At 43.7% G+C, this 21,865-nt stretch overlaps 1 protein-coding gene across 1 annotated transcript in view; it reads right to left on the bottom strand.

The window, feature by feature from the left end:
- cxxc4 (CXXC finger 4) overlaps positions 1 to 16,384 on the bottom strand; it is a 69,002-nt gene extending 52,618 nt beyond the window's left edge. The window contains exon 1 of the mRNA XM_055632663.1: positions 14,763 to 16,384. Within this exon, the coding sequence (XP_055488638.1) occupies positions 14,763 to 15,578 (816 nt within the window). The 5' untranslated portion in view covers positions 15,579 to 16,384. The remainder of the gene's footprint in view (positions 1 to 14,762) is intronic.
- Between the last annotated feature and the right edge of the window lie 5,481 nt (positions 16,385 to 21,865).

Genomic DNA, 21,865 nt, shown 5'->3' with positions numbered 1-21,865 from the left:
CCGCCATCCCGGGAATTAACCTCGTGAACCCACACTGCACTCCCTCAATAGCAATGTCCTTCCTTAAATTAGGGGACCAAAACTGCACACAATATTCCAGGTGTGGTCTCACTAGGGCTCTGTACAGCTGCAAAAGGACCTCTTTGCTCCTATATTCATTTCCTCTTGTTATAAAGCCCAACATGCCATTAGCTTTCTTCACTGCCTGCTGTACCTGCATAGTTACTTACATTGATGTACAAGGACCCCCAGATCCCGTTGTACTTCTCCTTTTCCCACCTTGACGCTATTTAGATAGTGATCTGCCTTCCTGTTTTTGCTACCAAAGTGGATAACCTCACATTTATCTGCATAAAACTTCATCTGCCAAGTATCTGCCCACTCCCCCAACCTGCCCAAGTCACCCTGCATTCTCATAGCATCCTCCTTACAGTTCACCCTGCCACCCAGCTTTGTGTCATCTGAAAATTTGCTAATGTTACTTTGAAACCCTTCATCCAAATCATTGATGTATATTGTAAATAGCTGCGGTCCCAGCACCAAGCCTTGCGGTACCCCACTAGTCACTGCCTGCCATTCTGAAAGGGACCCGTTAATCCCTATTCTTGGTTCTCCCTTGTCCATTTTCCTAGTTACATCTTTTAAAAATTCCATAAGATTAGTCAAACATGATTTCCCCATTGAAAATCCATGCTGACTCGGACCGATCCTGTTATTTTTATCCAAATGTGCGGCTATTTCATCTTTTGTAATTGACTCCAGCATCTTCCCCACCACCGATGTCAGGCTAACTGGTCTATAATTCCCCGTTTTCTCTCTCCCGCCTTTCTTAAAAAGTTCCTATAGTTAACATATTCAAAGTTTTCCCATTCATTCAATCAAACATATATTAATTATGGATGTAGAGAGGAGGAACAAGCAATAGACAATAGACAATAGGTGCAGGAGTAGGCTATTTGGCCCTTCGAGCCAGCACCGTCATTCAATGTGATCATGGCTGATCATCCCCAATCAGTACCCCGTTCCTGCCTTCTCCCCATATCCCCTGACTCCGCTATCTTTAAGAGCCCTATCTAGCTCTCTCTTGAAAGCATCCAGAGAACCACTCTCTGTGAGGAAAAGTGTTTCTTCGTCTCTGTTCTAATGGCTTACTCCTTATTCTTAAACTGTGGCCCCTGGTTTTGGACTCCCCCAACATCGGGAACATATTTCCTGCCTCTAGCGTGTCCAAACCCTTAACAATCTTGTATGTTTCAATGAGATCCCATCTCATCCTTCTAAACTCCAGAGTGTTTCAATTTATTTGTCAATTTCCCCTTGAGGTCCAAACAAATGACTGCTCCCATTCTCTCAAGACATATGACATAAACATCCATCACATTGCTGTGATGGAAGGCCAAATAAACTTATCTCTCCACTGCACTCTCACCCCCCCCCCCCCCCCCCCCCCCCCCCAACCCAACCCCCCCCACCACCCCCACCCCCCCCCCCCCCCCATGGGAGTCAAAGTCAAAAGTACAAGCCTTGTAAACCATACAGCCGCCAGGGAATTACCTCCTACTCACTCCCTCAGAGCAAGAATGCCCTTCCTCAAATTAGCATAAAGAATATCATTGGAATAATCCTTATGCTATTGGACTTCCCCTTCTGAATCCACTTTAGGAATACGATAGACAAAAATAATCTTCAAAAGTGTTAATTGGCAACATTAACATCTAATCAGCTGGCAAATTCAGGATTATGTTAACTTGGTTCATGCCACAGTTTGCCTCAAATGAACAATATCACCAAGATCTCTCAATGCCCCAGCCAAACTGTAATTAGTTCTCATTTCAGCAATTACACTCAAATCACATTTTAAACTGAAAGGTATTGGAAGGAGTCTAGCACTGCATGTGCCGACGTCCTTCTCTAGTGAGATCCAGTCATTATCTTTACCAAAGGTTTGGAATGTATCATGCCATGAATTTTCCATCAGTTGTTTTTAACAACCTAGCTATTTCTGTATTTCACTGTTAATTCCAACCTGCACAATCAATAATAATCCTTGCACTAATTTGTCCACCAAGATTGTCTTGGCAGACCAATCATCTCTGGTTAACACCAAACACACGTGCACTGGTCAACACCAACGTTGGCATTGATAAAATATAAGTCAGCGTAGCAATAGAATTATGGAATGATACAGCACAGACGGTTTGGCACATCTTGCTTGTGTCAGAATTTTGAAAGAACTAGTCTAATTTCACATCCCTACTTTTTCTCCCTGCCTTGTTGTCTTATTTTGTAATTCATAAACAAATTTGCTGTTTAATATGCTTCTACCTTCTTTTCAAGCAGTTAATTCCCATAAAAATCTCTTCATCTTCCTAGTACCTTTTCACAATGTATGGAAATTATAGCATTTAGTAAATAAGTGATTAAAACTAAGAGTAGCAGATTAAAACTTTTAATCATAAGGTAAATTGTGCTTATTCATTTTAATCATTTAACAGCCTGGTCTGTAAGCAGTCAAGTCTGACTATAGATATGTTTGAGGCACAGCTTGGCCCTCTCACAAAGGGATTATATTAAATATAGAAAATGCCAGATTGTCAGGTGATGTAGCATTAGAGTGAACAAGGGAAGGGACACAAAGAGGGTTTGGATCGAAAAATATATAAAATAACATAGTTGCCAGATCATTATTACAGCAACTACAAAGAACAAGTCCTTGTGGTAGATATGCCGCAGGGATTCAAGGGAGTGACCCATGACACTGGAGCAACCTTTTCTCCAAAGAATACCCTGTATCTGGCATTCCATTGGATGTTGGAAGAAGAAATGAGATGCAAAGACCTTATTTCCAGCACTCCACCTACTGCACAGTCAGTGCATAACTCCAGGGAGGTGGGTGAAGGAGTTAACGTCTGTTTCATATAACCAGAAGCGACACAGGAGTGATCTCAGGATATGATCTGATATATTTCTGGCAGGAATTCCACTCAACACTGAGTTAGAATGAGGACATTCCATGGGAACAGGACAGAATTTTTCTCTGTCTGAAGAAGGGTCTCGACCCGAAACGTCACCCATTCCTTCTCTCCAGAGATGCTACCTGTCCTGCTGAGTTACTCCAGCATTTTGTTTCCATCTTCGATTTAAACCAGCATCTGCAGTTACTTCCTACGGATTTTTTCCCCCCCAAGTTGGATGGATCTGTCGAGTTGTAGGCTGAAACCTCCACTTACTTCAGGACCCCAGTGGTGTCGCAGTGGTAGTTCCCAACTGTTCCCTCAAAGCCCAACACAAACTTGAGGCGCTGCACCTGATCTCCTGCGGTAGCACATCATGGCTTTCAGGAGTCGGCATAACAACTTTAGATAACCAGTCTTCGAGTCTCTCACCAAACTGATCGGTTTGGATATCAAATCGTCAATTTTACTTCAGATTTTCTGTTGAGATGTTCCAGCATTCTGTGTTATGATTTTTTAGTTGGAATCGAGTAGAGCTGCACTGGAAGGACGGCAGTTTCAGGGATGCTGGGGGGAAAAATGTGGACTTAGCTAATCAGTGAGGGTGGAGGCAGCTCTGTTAAATTGATCTGGGAAGGGACGTTTTATGATCACTCTGGTATCAAGTTTGGCGGAGACCAAGCACAGCAAGTGTTAAATGCGAGGGATGACAGCAAACAAAGAATGAAGAGGAAAGATCCTGATAAAAAGCACTGCAGTGAAAGAGGGAATTATATATTTGTAAGTATTCCAAAAATGCAGTATTACTGCACGATTAATAATATGCATTACAAACAGTCATCTTTAATTTTCAGATAACCGAGAAGCACTGACGTTCCATGTCCCTGACTCCAGCTGCCTGGAAATTCCAATTGTGGAAGATTTTCCTGGAGCTCTTGAATGCACAGCCAAGTTCTACATTCCCCACCCCCCACCACAGTCGCAGTAACCACCAGCACACCCTCGCCAGCACACCCCACAGCTGTTTATCTGCAACACCTCTATGTTTGGAGCCGTTAAATGCCCAGCTAATCTGGTGAAATGGAAATCAGTCCAGATTTTTCCAATTATCTGATCTCCTTAAGGGAAAGGAATTATCCTCCTTTCAGATGACACTGATGGAGCGTGACCTGGCAGGCAGCCAATTTCTGCAGTCTCCGCAGCTTTTGATGAATCTCTACTACAGGTCCGCATGCCAGAACTTTGAAATGCCCTCCCCCTCCCTCCCTCCTCTCACAGCCACAGACCCCTGCCTACTGTTAGTTACAGCTTCAGACTCACAATTACTCGATATCCCTGGCGAGGACTGGGATGTCATCTACACACCCACCGCAGACAACTGCATGTCACGTTTTCCTACAGCACAGCAATTCTTAATGAAGCTTAGGCTCCCAAATGTTAATAGAACTACTTTGCTCTATCCATCCCCAGCCTGCCAAAATCAGTCTAACATCTATAGAAACCTGATACAAATAGCTGGCCTGGACACCAAGGATTTCATTATTCCCGTTCCTTCTCCCGGTTATTCAGTCGAGGAGTTATTGCAACAGTCATCACAGAGTATAAATTAAAAGAAGTAGCTAACCCAAGCTGGCTTCCCATCACCATGTTTAATGGATATCCATTAGATCCTACTTCTCACCAGTAACTCCTTCGAACCAGCGTCCTGGACCGACATTTCATTTTGATTTAAAAAAAAAAAAAAATTTAAAAAGGAAAAGCAAGCAAAAAGTATGTTAAGATGAATTTGCATTTAAGCCATTAGACCTTGTATGGGGATAATAAGCTAAGCTAAGTTGGGCAAATGATCTGAGTACCTGACATTGGGATGAGGGCCCCTGGCAAGGTGGCATGATGTGTGCTCCAGTGAATACTGTAGTGTCAATCTCTATGTTCGGCATGTGTTGACACAGGAGCATGCCAGTGGCTGCAATGTCAAATGCAACAACTATTTTACATTTTCCCTTCGGCAATATTAACCCCATACCAAGAGTGGACCATCTGAGACAACTATAACAAGCATCCAAAGGGAAATTCAGCACAGTAAAATGTCTCAAGGAACGTGGTGAACTTAAGATTGTAAGGACCCCAATTCAAGGGTCCAAAATACATTTTTCAAACTGAAACGTCGACTGTCCATTTTCTTCCACAAATGCTGCCCGACCTACTGGGTTTCTCCATCAGTTGTCGATCAGGGCGGCACGGTGGCGTAGTAGAGTTCCCGCTTTAGAACGCCAGAGACCCAGGTTTGATCCTGACTACGAATGCTGTCTGTGTAAGAATTTGTACGTTCTCCCCGTGTAGTTTTCGTACGTTTTCCCCAGGTGGTCCGGTTTCCTCCCACAACCCAAAGATGTACAGGTTTGCAGGTTAAATTGGTAACATTTGAAAATTGCCCCAAGTGTGGAGGATAGTACCAGTGACAATAGGTGCAGGAATAGGCCATTCAGCCCTTTGAGCCAGCACCGCCATTCATTGTGATCATGGCTGATCATCCACAATCAGTACCCCGTTTCTGCCTTCTCCCCATATCCCTTGGCTCCGCTATCTTTAAGAGCTCAATCTAACTCTCTCTTGAAGCATCCAGAGAATTGACTTCCTTCTGAGGCAGAGAATTCTACAGATTCACAACTCTCTGGGTGAAAACGTTTTTCCTCATCTCCGTTCTAAATAGCCTACCCCTTATTCTTTAACTGGGGACCCTGGTTCTGGACTCCCCCAACATTGGGAAAATGTTTCCTGCCTCCAGCATGTCCAATCCCTTAATCTTATATGTTTCAATAAGATACCCTATCAACCTTTTATATTCCAGTGTATACAAGCCCATTCGCTCCATTCTATTAGCATATGACAGTCCCGCAATCCCGGGAATTAACCTTGTGAACCTACACTGCACTCCCTCAATAGCAAGAATGTCCTTCCTCAAATTTGGATACTAAAACTGCACACAATACTTCAGGTGTGCTCTCACTAGGGCCCTGTGCAACTGCAGAAGGACCTCTTTGCTCCTATACTCAACTCCTCTTATTATGAAGGTCAACATGCCGCTTGTTTTCTTCACTGCCTGCTGTACCTGCATGCTTATTTTCAGTGACTGATGAACAAGGACCCCCCCAGATCTCATTGTATTTCCCCCTTTCCCAACTTGACACCATTCAGATAATAATCTGCCTTCCTGTTTTTGCCACCAATGGATAACCTCACATTTATCCCCATTAAACTGCAACTGCCATGCATCTGCCTACTCACCAAACCTGTCCAAGTCACCCTGCGTTCTCATAGCATCCTCCCCACAGTTCACACTGCCACCCAGCTTTGTGTCATCCGCAAATTTGCTAATATTACTTTTAATCCCTTCATCTAAATCATTAATATATTGTAAATAGCTGCGATCCCAGCACCGAGCCTTGCGATACTCCACTAGTCACTGCCTGCCATTCTGAAAGGGACCCGTTAATCCCTACTCTTTGTTTCCTGTCTGGTAACCAATTTTCTATCCATGTCAGTGCCCCACCCGCAATACCATGAGCTCTAATTTTGCATACTAATCTCCTATGTGGGACATTATCAAAGGCTTTCTGAAAGCCCACTACACTACATCCAATGGCTCTCCCTTGTCCACTTTCCCAGTTACATCTTCAAAAAATTCCAGAAGATTAGTCAAGCATGATTTCCCCTTCGTAAATCTATGCTGACTCGGACCGATCCTGTTACTGCTATCCAAATGTGCCGCTTTTCTTCTTTTATAATTGACTCCAGCATCTTCCCCACCACCGATGTCTGGTTAACTGGTCTATAATTCCCTGTTTTCTCTCTCCCGCCTTTCTTCAAAAGTGGGATAACATTAGCTACCCTCCAATCCACAGGAACTGATCCTGAATCTATAAAACATGGGAAAATGATCACCAATGCATCCACGATTTCTAGAGCCACTTCCTTAAGTACCCTGGGTTGCAGACCATCAGGCCCTGGGAATTTATCAACTTTCAGTCCCATCAGTCTACCCAACACCATTTCCTGTCTAATGTGAATTTCTTTCCTGCCTGTGAAAGTTGGTCGGCACAGACTCAGGGGGCCGATGGGCCTGTTTCCACGCTGCGTTTCTAAACTAAAGAACTTGAACCTATTATTGAGGTGACGGTGAGAAGGTATATGTAAATCATAACATGGTGGCATCAGCATAGATTTGTGAAAGGGAAACTGTGTTACACAAATCATAGTCATAAAGCTCAGAAACAGCACCTTTGGCCTACCACCCCCACACCAACCATCAATTATCTATCTGCACGAATCACATTTACCAGCACTATGTCCATAATCTTCAATGTGTGGCAATTCAAGTGGTCGTTCAGATGTGTCTTAAATGTTAGGAGTGTGCCTGCCTGTACCAGCTTCTCAGGCAGCTCAAGACTGCAAAATCTGTTAGAATTTTTGTGGATTGTAGCTGACAAAGTACACAAGATGGAATGGTGAATGTAGTAATATATCACTAAGTTATTGTGTGAAAGAGAGACTAAGAATAACTAGTCATGTTCATGCTGCCACACTGAATATCACAAAGGTTACGTTCTGGGTCTCAGCAATTTGCTATCCACATCAATTATGTAAATGATGGGACCAAATCTGATGTATCCAAGTGAGCTAATGACACAAATCTCGGTAGGAGGATGTGTTGCCAGAACATAGGCATAAGTGACTGGATAAGGATATTGGAGATGGAATATAATATGGTAGCGATGTGGAATGAACTTCCAGTGGAAGTGGTGGAGGCAGGTTCATTGGTATCATTTAAAAATAAATTGGATAGGCATATGGATGAGAAGGGAATGGAGGGTTATGGTATGAGTGCAGGCAGGTAAAAAGGGAAAAAAGTTGTTCGGCACGGACTTGTAGGGCCGAGATGGCCTGTTTCCGTGCTGTAATTGTTATATGGTTATATGGTTATAATGCAAGAATGGTTTTGAAAAATACTACAGCAAAGTATTTTTTGAATGATATACAGTTAAATATAGTGATATACATTTTGTGGGAGCCTCAATCTTTTGTACATGAGTTATTGAAACATAATTTGTTGGCAGAAAAGCAAATGTCCACTTTTATTACGCAGATTACAGTGTAGTAATGAGGCAAAGCACTGCAATTATACAGAATCGAGCGTGCTGTGTATAGTACTGGTCTCTTAACCAAAGGAAGAAAATACCTGCCTTAGAGGGACAACACTCTTTCAATTGATTGCTGGGGTCATGGAAAGAACGTTCACGTTGCGGCCCTGTTTCCACCAATCTTTCCACCACCACGCACAAGAAGAGACAAGACAGACACCATTGTATGCAGAAGTAGAGAAAGTGTGTTCAGCTCTGGCTGAACAACTTCTAAATCTTGTGTGCGAACTAGATAAGAAGGAGAATTGATTGCTGAAGTCAGGTGATGATCTTGCAAAGGGACCTGACCAATGTTCCTTGGAGTTATTGCAAAACTGTTTTGAGGGGTGTAGTGGGAGGACTGACAATCTGAAAAACATGAATGGCTATTTGTGTAAAATGCATTTTATCTCAAACAATATTTCTCCATCCAAACCATGAGTAGGTTGGATGGTATCAATGGTTTGCTTCTTTTCCTCTGCCACTTCTGTATCTCCAGTGCTTCTATTAATTGGTCAGTTCATGCCCTTTTTTGCTTTCTGCACTGCTCCCTGCCTCACTTTAACCTTCATTCAACCTCTGCTGGTTGCTCGATATTCCTCTGCTTCCCACTGGTTCAGACCTCCTTACCCGGCTCATGATCATGAGGTCTCCCGTACTTCCTTCAGCATTCCAACTTTGACAGGAAATCAAAGAAAAATGCAGTTGCTGCAAATCTGAAATAAATATGGAAAATGTTGGAGCAGGTCAGGTGAGAGAAACAGAGTTCAGAAACCCTTTGTCAGAAAACAGTGGTCTTCGCAAATTCTGATAAAGAGGTTGCAAGTGTGCAGCCAGTGAAGCTCCTGCCTCACAATGCCAGAAACTGAGGTTTGGTCCTTGGGTGCTGTCAGTCTGGAGTTTGTTCATTCTCTCTGTGGCATGCGGGTTTCCTCTGGGTGCACCAGTTTCCTCCCACACCTCAAAGACATGCGGGTTTGTCAGTTAATTGGCCTCTGTAAATTGCCCTTAGAGTAGGGAGTAGATTAGAGGGTGAGATAACAGCATTAATGTGATTGAACGATCGATGGTCAGCATGGACTCAGTGGGTCATGTTTTCCATGGTGTATCTTTTAATCAATCTAAAGAGTCTCTGACTGAAATGTTAACTGTTTCTCTTCCCACAGATGCAGCCTGACCTGCTGAGTGTTTCCAGCATTTCTGGGATTTGTTTTGTCTTTGAATGGTCCAATCAACAACAAACAAATTGGTTTAGATCTTGGATTACCACAGAGATGGGCTAAGAACATAGTTACACAAGCTGGAATATTGCCTTCAGATGACACAATGTGCACCACTGGATTAGGAGAATGGAAAGTAATCACATTAATGCTGTTGAAATTTCTGAAGGGTTTGATTTGATAGGTGCTGGAAGGTTGAACACCTTAACATTGGTGGCTAAAGCAGGGATCATAAGCTCAGAATAATGGGTGACCATTTAATTTGAATGGAGTGAAGTTTCTTCACTCAAACCGATGAGAAATATTGGAATTCTTTACATCAGAAGTTTATAGATATCCATTGGATTTGCAGATGAATAAATGTGGGATGGAGATCAATAAACTATTGGATACCAAATCAATGGATAAGGAGGAAGCAAAGCAAAGGTAAGAATAATTAGCCAGAATCTCATTAATGGTGGAGCATGTTTACAAGTGACATGTTTTTGGAATCTGCACAAGCTTCCAATTGTGTAATGTTTGACGGAGAAACTCTTCCACTGTGAATGACCTTGGCTGAAGCATGAACGCTATTGACAATTAGCGTAAAATTATTCATTCTCCCTCAAAGCACACCTCTTGATTTCAACAGCAAACTGTAAATACATTTGAAACATGTTGTTCAATAGTATTTGATTCTCTGCCACAAATAAGCTTTCGGTTCTGCTCGCAAACCTAAGCCAGCAAGCAGGAGATCCTCTCTCTTTCCTTGTTCTACTTTATTTTTGCCCGAGTCCTGCCTACTACAACAGCACACTATTCTCCGATGGGAAAAAAAATAATTAATTTCAGATGGCTAGGGTGCTCCAACAGCACTGCTCATGATACTACTGTTTCACCAAAAGCTCAGGCTAATGACTCTAATAGATTTTAACATGCACCACCACATATAAAATTGGCAACAGTATATTGACATCTGTTATACATCTCAAGTGGCATGGCATACAATGGGTGGCCAGTTCTCAGTGGCCATTTTCCAACTGGCAGCAGAAGTTAAAGCCTGCCCCAATGGGTGAGTAATTAGGGGTGAGATCCAGCCATCAGACAACCCCCATTTAAAGCTCCAGCGACATAATTTCATTTTGCAGCACAATCTGTGCTTTTAGATCGACTTGTTTCATCCACCACTCCCTTCTCCTACCCTGTGGCATTTTTACCTCAGTGAATGCTTTGCCCAGAACCAGTCCTATCCACTTTCACTGTCATTTCTATTCCTTACGCTTGCTGTTGATGCAGCATATCACATCTCATTGGCAGAACTTCCATGTCTTGATCCCCAACCCTTAAATTCACCTCCCTTCCTAATTTCACAGATGGCTGCTTTTCTTCTCCCTTCTAATTTACAGTATTCCCTTACTTCTGACAGGTCACACTCATCACCTCATTCTCTCCACTTAAAAGAGAACAAAGGCTTCTTCCTCTGTCTGCCTCCAAGACCGTTTTTCTCTTTTGCACTAAATACATCTTCTCACAACTTATAATTCTCCACACCTGAAATATTTTTTTTTCTAGAATGATGTGAACTCCTCGTGCCGTCCTGAACACAAGAAATGAAAAGGTCGGTGGTCCCTTCTTCCTCGTCTTTCCAGGCTACAGGTTTGGTCGTCTAGTCTTTTAACCTTCCTCTCATATTGTATCTGGGTACCAGCATATCTCCGCCCACAGCAAATAGGTATAGTGAGAAATATCAGGCATGATCATTATTGACAGACAACCCCACAGAAATAATTTTTAGAAATAATTTAAACAGCTAATTGCAAAAGTGTAATATTTAAATGTACTGAGTATTTATAAGTAACAACGAATTAACCATGAGCCATGAAGTGCAGGGGTTAGGGGGTCATGGGAGCTGTGGGGTGGATTGAGTATATGTTACTCATAGTCAATTTGCAATTTGCTCAGAAAACAAAGTCACTTTAAACAGTAGATACAGAAACCTCTTAAAAAAAAACAGGCCAAATTCTATTAAAAATGCTGTTAAATGAGGATTGTTACATCTGAGTTTTGTGCATGAAAGTCACCTCCAACAAGGTAGTCATCAGGCTTAATTTGCAGGGTAAATTACATAATCATCTCGTCCTGTTTGCCATAGTGTCAGTAAAATATTTACTGACAAGACCAACATTCATTGCCCATCTCTAGTTGCCTTGAGAAGATGTTGGGTCACCTCCTATAACCACTACAAACTTAAAAGCATACAGCACAAACATAAAAGCAGGAATTGATTAGCAGGTTTGTGTTAGAAAAGTACTGGTACAGTCACAATGCCTAATAGATTGCTTCTGTGCTGAAACTATCAACTCCACCTTTGCATTGTCAGGCTAGACTGCTGCTGATCAGAATAAAAGTTCCTTGTTATACCCTTTCTCGTTAAACTTCCTTTGACCAATTTTCATTGTCCAGCTCAGACAGTTCCAACATGAACGGATAAAGAAATCAAAAAAAAAATCACAAATTATAAATAATATATTTTTTAACAAAAACTAGAACGCTTCTGATCTGTAGACATCCCACACAAACTCCCTTTGTGCTAATCAGAATAGGAATCAACAGCCTACCATTAAAGTCAAGTCCGCCTTCATTAAGCTTGATGAAGATTCTTCAATCAGTGCTATCTTATGTCATGTAATTGGCTAAATGATTGAATATTTTTCCTGTCACATGATCTGTCCTAAAACAGTGCAAGGTTTTAGCATCAACAAAAGCATCAATGTGTACAACACATGCTGTCTGACAGCTAAAGCTCCTGCACAGGTTACCGAGAGCTAGCACAGCCTTACCACAACCAGAGAGCAGTGCTGAACTACTTATTGGGTCATCTCATTGGTGGGTCATCTCATTCTGTGGGTCACCTCAGGAGAGGAGGAATACAGAGACTAGGTAAATAAAGGAGGAAGGAACAGTAAAGAGGAAACTGAAAATGAATGTAAAAATAAATTAGGGGGGATTGAAGGGGAAGGATGAGGAATAAGAAATTAGAGTTGAAATTAGATAATTCGTTGTTCATACCATTGGGTGGTGAGCTACTGTACCTAGGTTGAATATGAGGTGCTGTTCCTCTAGCTTGCATTTTTGTTTCATCCTGGCAATGGAGGAGGCTGAGGAAAAACAGGTTGGTGTTGGAGTGGGAAGAGGAATTAAAGTGGCTGGCAAGCGAGAGATCCAGGTGGCCGCAATGGACAGAGTGCCAGTGTTCTGCAAAACGGTTGCCATGTCTATGTTTGATCTCATTGGTGTAGGGGAGGGCACATCGAGGGCATTAAATGTAATATATGAGGCTGTAAGTGCAGGTCTCACCTGGAAGGCTATCTATATACCTGGATTGAGGTGAGGGTGGATATGTAGTGACAAGTGTCACACCTCCTTCAGTTACAGGGGAAAGTGCTTGGGAATGGAAAGGGATGGGTAGAGAGGTGTGGGGAGGAATGAGTGAACCATAGAGTCGTGAAGAGACTGGTCCTTGCGGAAAGTGAAAGGAGGGAATGATGCGACTGATATAGGGATTGCAATTGCCTGTTAAATCTTTCCTCAGGTAGCCTGCCTTTTCCAAGTATTAGGCTGATAAATTTCTGAACTGCCTGTGATATATTAACATTCTTCCTTAAATAAGGTGACCAATATTGCTTATGCTAGCCAAATGGAGATTCACCATGTTCTATGTAGCTGAAGTCATTCAAACAAGAATCCAGCATTAAAAAACAGCTAGGTCTTGTGTTCTGGATGGTGGGACTAACAACTTTTGGGACCCATATAGTATCCTAGTACCTAATAATTGTTTTGTCTCGAGATGCATTCAGCGTTGAGTTCACCACTATCACACAGAATCATCAGTGATCACCAATACATGCCATGTTGGTCAATCAGCCCCATTCCTTCGCCTTACCACCCTCTTTAACATCTTAACACAATTTTCTACCCTGCAACCAGTTCTTATTCACACTGAGATGAACCTTTGATTAAAGAATATCCAGGAATATCAAGCCAAGCAATTTAGCCACTATCCATTAGGCATAGAAATAAAAAGGGTGCGAAGAGTCTTAATGCAAATTCTCTACTTTTTCAATTTGTGTTGATTGCAGTTTCTACTACATGACTACTTATACAATGATTACCATGTTTACGTCTGATATCAATTCCATTGTCTTATCTAAGTTTAAGCTTAATAGCTGCCTGCATCAGCTTCCCCCTCTCTATTTTACAATGGGGCTGTCACATTAGCCAACGTCACCTTATTTATTGGTACTTTAACTGGACAGAAATCATTAAAGCTCCCAATATTGAATAGGTGTCACTTTCACATGTATAAAGCAGGAAAATGTTAGCTGGCCAGTTAAGCCACATTATCCAAGTGTTCATTTGGCATCAATAACATCGCCAGACAATACATATTGGAAATATGTTGATCAACACCCCTATTTTTCATTCATTCAGCAAAATAATTGCTGGGCTTTTAAGTAAATTATTCAGTGTGGTCAACCTCCCTTCAACACACTTCTTCATGGATTAGGGCTGGCATAGCAAATAGCCACTTTCTCCCACCTGCCCTAGTGGACAATGCCAACTTCTGTCTTGGTCCGATTCAAGAAGGTGGAGATCCGTTCCATTATCTCTAGCCTAACTGCTTCCACTGCCATTCTTGGCAGCATGTTCCAGGCACCCATCACAGTCTGTGTTTAAAAAAAAAACTTGCCTCCCACATCTCCTTTAAACTTTGCCTCTCCTACCTTAAAGCTATGCTCTCCAGTTTTTGACCCGGGAAAAGGCACTGTTTGTCAATTTATCTATGCCTCTCATAATTTCTTTAATATATATAAAATATACTCGAATATACAATATACACCTTATATGTACTCGAGTTGCGACAGTGTTGAGATCACACCTGTTCACTCCAGGCCTACAGTTTGTAGGGCAACAAGGGCGAGCTAGCTCCACGGTGCACTGACCGAGCTCAAGACTGCTAACGGGCTAACCTATAACTTCAAAGCACTACACGGCCTGACTGGGTCAAACTACAGAGAATGCCGGCACTTACATGCCCCAATTCCAAGTGGCCTATGTGTCCTTGAACGCCGGCGGATATCATGACAAGCTATCAAGAAACTAACCCACATGCACACACGGCTGGGACCAATTTACCATCCTTGCGTTGCTGGGACCTAGGGGTGACTGTGTAAACCATTCAGAAGCACAACAGTTCTACAGGGACAACTTCTCTCGTGTATCTTTATATTAATACAATCACAGCGCAGCCAAAGGCGCAGCAATCCAGCCGAGGAAAGCCACCCAGCAGGTAGTTTGCAATTCTCCAATTAGCTGAACGATTGATTGATCTGAACCACCGCTGGGCTGGTGTGTGTATGTGTGTTTACCTCTGGTGAAGAGCCCGGCTTTTTTTTCAGTTCCTCGCATTTCCGCAGTTTGCAGATCTGGTGGCCGGTCTTGCGGTTGCGGCAGCTGCTACACTCTCCACAGTTGATAAGCCTCCTGCAGGGAGCGCACAGCCCGCACCTCTTCCTTTTCTTCTTGGCGGGGTGCCCGGCGCCGGCGGCCGCCGCCCGGTGCACAGGCCACTCGGGCAGGCCGGCCAGGTGCACCGCGCTGTCCGACACGGCCGCCAGGGCGCCGGGGGAGTGCAGGGCGGTCATGATGATAAAACCCGGGGGCACCGAGATAGCCCCCAGAGCTGGGAAGGCGGCGAACGCACCGGCGTGCTCCTGGAGAGCTAGGAGGTCGGCGTCAGATGCATTGCATTCGCTGGTGCAATCCCCTGCTGAAGTTTTGCTCAGCTCGGGAGACAAGGCAGGCGCCAGATCGCTATGCACAATTTGCAAAGTGGCTGGCAGTCTGTCAATGATCCCCGGCCTCTGAGAGTCACTTCTATGCACATGGGTCTTATTAGAATGTATTGCGGGCGGTTTCCTTCCCCAGAACACGGCATTGTCATTATTCCAAAGTGAGCCGCCTAATCTGGCGTGGGCAAACACGGGGGCGACCATGCACGGCCCCTCGCCAGCCTGCTTGGGCGATCGGTTAGTTTTGCTGCAATTTGCCGAAAGCTTGTAACTTTGGTCTTCGATGTCGGAGTCCACCGCCACCACATTCACTTCATCCTTTACCTTCTCGGTACTGAGCGGCTTCCCGTCGCAACTGTTCACAGTGGGAACAATGCCTCTTGCACCAGACATCGCTCCTGTTCAAAAGCAGCAGCGTGACACAGAGACAGACCTCCCGGGGAACTTGCTTCTCTGCCGAGCGCTTGTGGCTCCCAGTGCAGACTCCGGGTCAGACTTTCAGCTGATTACATCTTTCCTAACTGAAGCGATCTGCAATAAAAAACGAGGCGCACAAGAGCTAGCGTTAAAACCCGAATAGCAACAACTAACAAAACACAAGGCAGGATATACAGGGCGCGCTGTTACAGCGTGTACTGGGTTTGGGAGAAGGCATCGCTAGCTAACGAGTCCAGAAGCCCTTTGCTGAGTTGATTAGTTTCTTCTGATGCACAGCTCCGGTGGCTTCAGTGAGCAGGTTTCTGGATTTCTGATTTACCGAAGGCGGTGCAGCGAACGAATTGGGCAGCGCTTTCAACTGCCCTCGCCTCGCCGGGTAGACCTGGCGGTCTAGCTGCGAGCCCCGAGGCGTTCAGTGGCACCGAGTCTCTAGGGAGGGCAAACAACATCCTTCCACCAGTGCTACAGCGATGAGAAGTACACAAACGCGGCGCTCACATCTGGTGTTGCACAAACCGATCTCTATCTCGCTAAGCGGCGAGCAAATTACTTGGAGGCAGCGATGGTTCGGATAAGACTCCAGACCAGGCGTGTCCTCCTCGGCGGCTCTATCTCGGAGAGACACGTGAAAGTTTAAACCCTGCAATTTGCATCTCTCTGTGTCTCTTATTTCTGGTGCCGACAGATCTTGCGTGTTATGCTTCAGCAGTTCACCACCTTCGCGATTCAGAACAATTGGAAGGATGAATTTGGTGTTTGTTTTAAGGTACTGACTTTTAAGTTGAATTCTGTTAACAAAGGGGGTCTGTAAAGCTGCAGCAAGTAGAATTTCATTGTTCCGCTTCATACCCGGTGCATATGATAAGTAAACACTCTTGACGCACTTAAATCCACAAAGAAGCACACACTGGCAAAGAGAAACCGCGTTCCCAGCCAGTCCTGTCAATTTGAGACAATGGAACCGATCAATGCAGTTCGGTAGCATTCGGCGGGCATACAGGACGACGTTGGCGTTTTCACCCCTAACCAACTGTGCTTGAAGATGGAGTGGGATCAAGGAACTCGGTTACAGATCTTTTCTGGCCTTGTCCACCCAACTGCCCACCAATCCCCCCCCCCCCCCCTCTCCCCCTCACCTGGATCCACCTGTCACTACCAGGCTCTGTCCACCATTCCTTTGACATCTTTGTCCCTATGACCACAATTAATCTGAAGAAGGGGCTCCACCCGAAATGCCACCAGGGCTGCCAACATTGGGTGAGAGTTGGGAGTGAGAAATTGCGAGAGACCAAGCCCGAGGGAGCATAGCGACGGGGAGGTGGGACCCCCTCCCATTGGTACGGAGCTTTTGCATTTTTCCGCTTGAAATTGTGAAATCTGGTGCATACTGTAGCGAGTCTTTTAACTTACACTTGAATGCAATATTTATGCTTTAAATTGAATTAGCTTTGAATATGGTTAGGCTAAATTACATTCCTAATTACATTCCACAGTAGAGCCAGGCTCTGATCAACAGGTGCAGCACATGAATGATCGTAGTATATTCATGTATGGAAGTCAGATTATAATCAAACACTTAGCCCATGTTGACCAACCTGGGTCTCACTGCGCACCTGGTACTACTCCTGACCCTGACTCCAGTTGCATACCTTCTCTCATTCGTGACCCTGTGTCCAGCCTTACACCTGGCCCTCTATTCTACCCTGATCATAGCTGCTTACCTGCTTAGGTTTCAAGTGCTGAATACTCCCATTGTCCCAGCTTTGACTGTACACCTAGTACTATTCCAGACCTTGACTCTGGATGCACACTTGGCCTTGCTCCTAGCCCCTCTGCACTGACAATATATCTGGCCTACACATCAAGCCCCTTATCTGACCCCCTGGACTTAACCTATTATGTTCAAATCCACAGGTGCTTATCTAATGCGGTAATCTTTTATGGGGCACTTCACAGACCAAATTTTGTATAACAAAATTTGCTACATCCATTGGTTTCCTTGTAACATGCTAGTTACTTTGTCAAAGAAGTCATCAATTGCTTGAGGCTCAGTTAGAGGTTGGTAGATATGACATTATGTGGATTACTGAGACGTGGCTGCAGCAGGATTGGGCATGGGAACTTAATATTCAAGGTTATACATCCTATAGAAAGGACAGACAGGTGGGCAGAGGAGGGGGGGGGGGGGTAGCTCTGCTGGTGAGGGATGGAATTCAGACCTTTGCGAGGGAAGACATAGGGACAGACGAGGTAGAGTCACCATGGATTGAGTTGAGGATTTGCAAAGACAAGAAGACACTAATTGGTGTTATCTACAGACCCACAAATAGTAGCCCAGATGTAGGGTGTACGTTGCAGCAGGAGTTAAAACTGGCATTAAACGAAGTAATGCCACTGTGGTGATGGGGGATCTCAATATGCAGGTAGACTTGGACAATCAGTTTGGTTCAGGACCCCAAGAAAGAGAGTTTGTAGAGTGCCTCCGAGATGGATTCTTAGAGCTGCTTGTAATGGAGCCGACCAGAGAAAAGGCAATTCTGGATTTAGTGTTGTCCAATGAACCAGATTTGATAAGAGAACAAGAGGTAAAGGAATCGCTTGGAGGTAGTGATCATAATATGATTAGTTTTAATCTGTAATTTGAGAAGGAGAAGGTTAAATCGGAAGTGATGCAGTTGAATAAAGGGGACTATGAAGGCATGAGGGAGAAGCTGTCTAAGGTAGACTGGAAAGGTATCCTAGCAGGAATGACGGTGGAACAGCAATGGCAGGAATTTCTGGGCATAATCCAGAAGCCGCAGGATCATTTCATTCCAAAAGTGAAGAAAATTTCTAAGGGGAGTAGGAGGCAACTGTCGCTGACAAGAGAAGTTAGGAATAGAATAAAACTAAAAGAAACGATATATAACACAGCAAAGATTAGCCGGAAGCCAGAGGATTGGGAAAGTTTCATAGGACAACAGAAGGAAACAAAATGGGCAATATGGGCTGAAAAGATGAAGTACGAGGGGAAGCTGGCCAGGAATATAAAGGAGAGTAAAAGCTTCTTTAGATATGTTAAGGGGAAAAGAATAGCAAAGTCAAATGTGAGTCCCTTGAAGGCAGACACAGGTGAAATTATTATGGGGAACAAGGAAATGGCAGAAGAGTTGAACAGGCACTTTGGATCTGTCTTCACTAAGGAAGACAAAAACAATCTCCCAGATGTACTGGAGGACAGAGGATCTAAGGGGGTAGAGGAACTGAAAGACATTTTCATTAGGCGAGAAATAGTATTGGGTAGGCTAATGGGACTGAAGGATGACAAATCCCCAGCCTGATGGTCTGCATCCCAGGATCCTCAGGGAGGTGGCTCTAGAAATAGTGGATGGATTGGTGATCATTTTCCAATGTCCAATAGATTTTGGATCAGTTCCTGTGGATTGGAGGATAGCTAATGTTATCCCACTTTTCAAAAAAGGAGCGAGAGAGAAAACGGGGAATTACAGACCAGTTAGCCTGACTTTGGTGGTGGGAAAGATGCTGGAGTCAATTATTAAAGAGGTAATAATGGGGCATTTGGATAGCAGTAAAAGGATTAGTCCAAGTTAGCATTGATTTATGAGAGGAAAATCTTGCTTGACTAATCTTCTGGAATTTTTTGAGGATGTGCCAAGTAAAATGGATGAAGGGGAGCCAGTGGATGTAGTGTATCTAGACTTTCAGAAAGCCTTTTACAAGGTCCCGCACGGGAGACTGGTGACTAAAATTAGAGCACATGGTATTGGGGGTAGGGTATTGACGTGGATAGAAAATTGGTTGGCAGACAGAAAGCAAAGAGTAGGAGTGAACGGGTCCTTTTCCAAATGGCAGGCAGTGGCGAGTGGATGCCGCAAGGCTCGGTGTTGGGGCCGCAACTGTTTACCATTTATATTAATGATTGGAAGAAGGAATTAGGAGCAACACTAGCAAATTTGCAGATGACACAAAGCTGGGTGGCAGTGTGAACTGTGAAGAGGATGTTAAGAGGTTGCAGGGTGACCTGGACAGGTTGAGTGAGTGGGCAGATGCAGTGTAATATAGATAAATGTGAGGTTATCCACTTTGGCGGCTGAAACAAGGGGGCAGATTATTATCTCAATGGGGTTAGGTTAGGTAAGGGAGAGGTACAGTGAGACCTGGGTGTCCTTGTACACAAGTCACTGAACGTTGGCATGCAGGTACAGCAGGCAGTGAAGAAAGCTAATGGAATGTTGGCCTTCATAACAAGAGGATTTCAGTATAGGAGTAAAGAGGTTCTTCTGCAGTTGTATAGGGCTCTGGTAAGACCACATCTGGAGTATCGTGTACAGTTTTGGTCTCATAATTTGAGGAAGGACATCCTTGTGATTGAGGCCGTGCAGCGTAGGTTCACGCGATTGATCCCTGGGACGGCGGGGCTGTCATATGAGGAAAGATTGAAAAGACTAGGCTTGTCACTGGAGTTTAAAAGGATGAGGGTGGATCTTATAGAAACATATACAATTATAAAAGGACTGGACAAGCTAGATGCAGGAAAAATGTTCCCAATGTTGGGCGATTCCAGAACCAGGGGCCACAATCTTAGAATAAAGGGGAGGCCGTTTAAGACTGAGGTGAGAAAAAACGTTTTCACCCAGAGAGTTGTGAATTTATAAAATTCCCTGCCACAGAGGGCAGTGGAGGCAAAATCACTGAATAGATTTCAGTGGGAGTTAGATAGAGCTCTAAGGGCTAGTGGACTCAAGGGCTATGGGGAGAAGGCAGGCACACGCTATTGATTGGGGACGCTCAGCCATGATCACAATGAATGGCGGTGCTGGCTCGAAGGGCCGAATGGCCTCCTCCTGCACCTATTTTCTATGTTTCTATGTTTAACACAATTTCTCATCCATAAAATTATACTCACTCAGTTGTATAAGTATTCTGTTACCATTTCCTTCATTTTCCTAACAAACTGTCCTGAAGTCATTTTCACCCCCAATATTTTCAGTATTTTGCTGTCTTCCTCTCAGCTAGACTTTTCCGAAATGCAAAGTCCAATAACTATATATTTAAGCAATATTATTCTATTAAATGTGATCTTGAGAGTACATAATATTTTCTGTCGTATTCATAACACAACAATGATAAAAAAATCTTTGTTTTGATTGCACCTACCAACATGCATACATTATTATATTACAGTTAATATGTACCGAGGGCAAATTTTTGTTCCAATGCTCCCCATTCCCAAATTACTTTTACATTGAAGTGATTGAAATCCAAGTGAAGTTTAAATGGCATCAGAAAAATAAAACCTCCGGAATGGATGATATTCATTACGTGGTTGGTTGGAGTCAGTATCAGCACAATTACTATATTAAACTTTGAATCTTCAGATGTCCTGGTTCAAGCTAAAATTAAAGACAAATAATGACCTCCTCACACATTCCCCTGCAAGTATGTCTGTCACTCCTTTAAAATATGCCCCTTCTTTGAACAAGCTCTTAAACATCGCATCTGAATCAGTTTCCATCTGATTACACTCCTTGAGGATGTTCATCCACGTGTTCAATTAATAAAACAACGAGATTGGGGACATTTCCATTCAACCTGTTAAAGTAATTTTGGGGGGGGGGGGGGGGTTAGAAATAGTCAGTGAAGTAAACAAACATAATAGTTGAGTGGCAGATGACAATAGTGCTACCTTCCCAATATTTAACTGAAGGAAATAATGGGTTATCGGGGCTGTATGTTGTGACAGACAGCTTGACACTTTGCATGTCATTTTAATATTACACTTATCCCATCCCCCTGGATATTCTGGATTAATAAATTAAGGTTTTGTCAACAAATTACAAATCAAGCTAATTACAAATCAATAACATTTGCCAACTCTGAAACTTAAAGTGCTGAGCATTGGGATCCAGACATCACAGACAACTGGCCTCCGTTCCCCGCTCCCATCTGGCAGTGTTTTCTGTCTGAACCAGGGGGCCACGGAACGTTTTTGAAAGTGGGGAGGCTGAGCAATCACTGATCACTGGCCTTGGGAGTAACTGGCGAGGGAGTGGAGCAACCGAGTGGGGGGAGGGTATGTGAGGGGGTTATCCTTCCTCCCACGGTAGGAACGTTTTGAAATTTGATATATTAAAGTCATGTTTTAGTGCCTTGTAGAAATATGATTTCAATGTTTTTTATTTGAAGTATTTTTAAGAGGTAACATTTCAAGGGGTAACTTTTTCCACACAAAGGGTGGTGGG

The sequence above is a fragment of the Leucoraja erinacea genome, chromosome 3, assembly GCF_028641065.1.
Source record: "Leucoraja erinacea ecotype New England chromosome 3, Leri_hhj_1, whole genome shotgun sequence".
Taxonomy (NCBI): domain Eukaryota; kingdom Metazoa; phylum Chordata; class Chondrichthyes; order Rajiformes; family Rajidae; genus Leucoraja; species Leucoraja erinaceus.
Note: the sequence above shows the minus strand (reverse complement) of the source record. Positions and strands in the feature narration are given on the sequence as shown.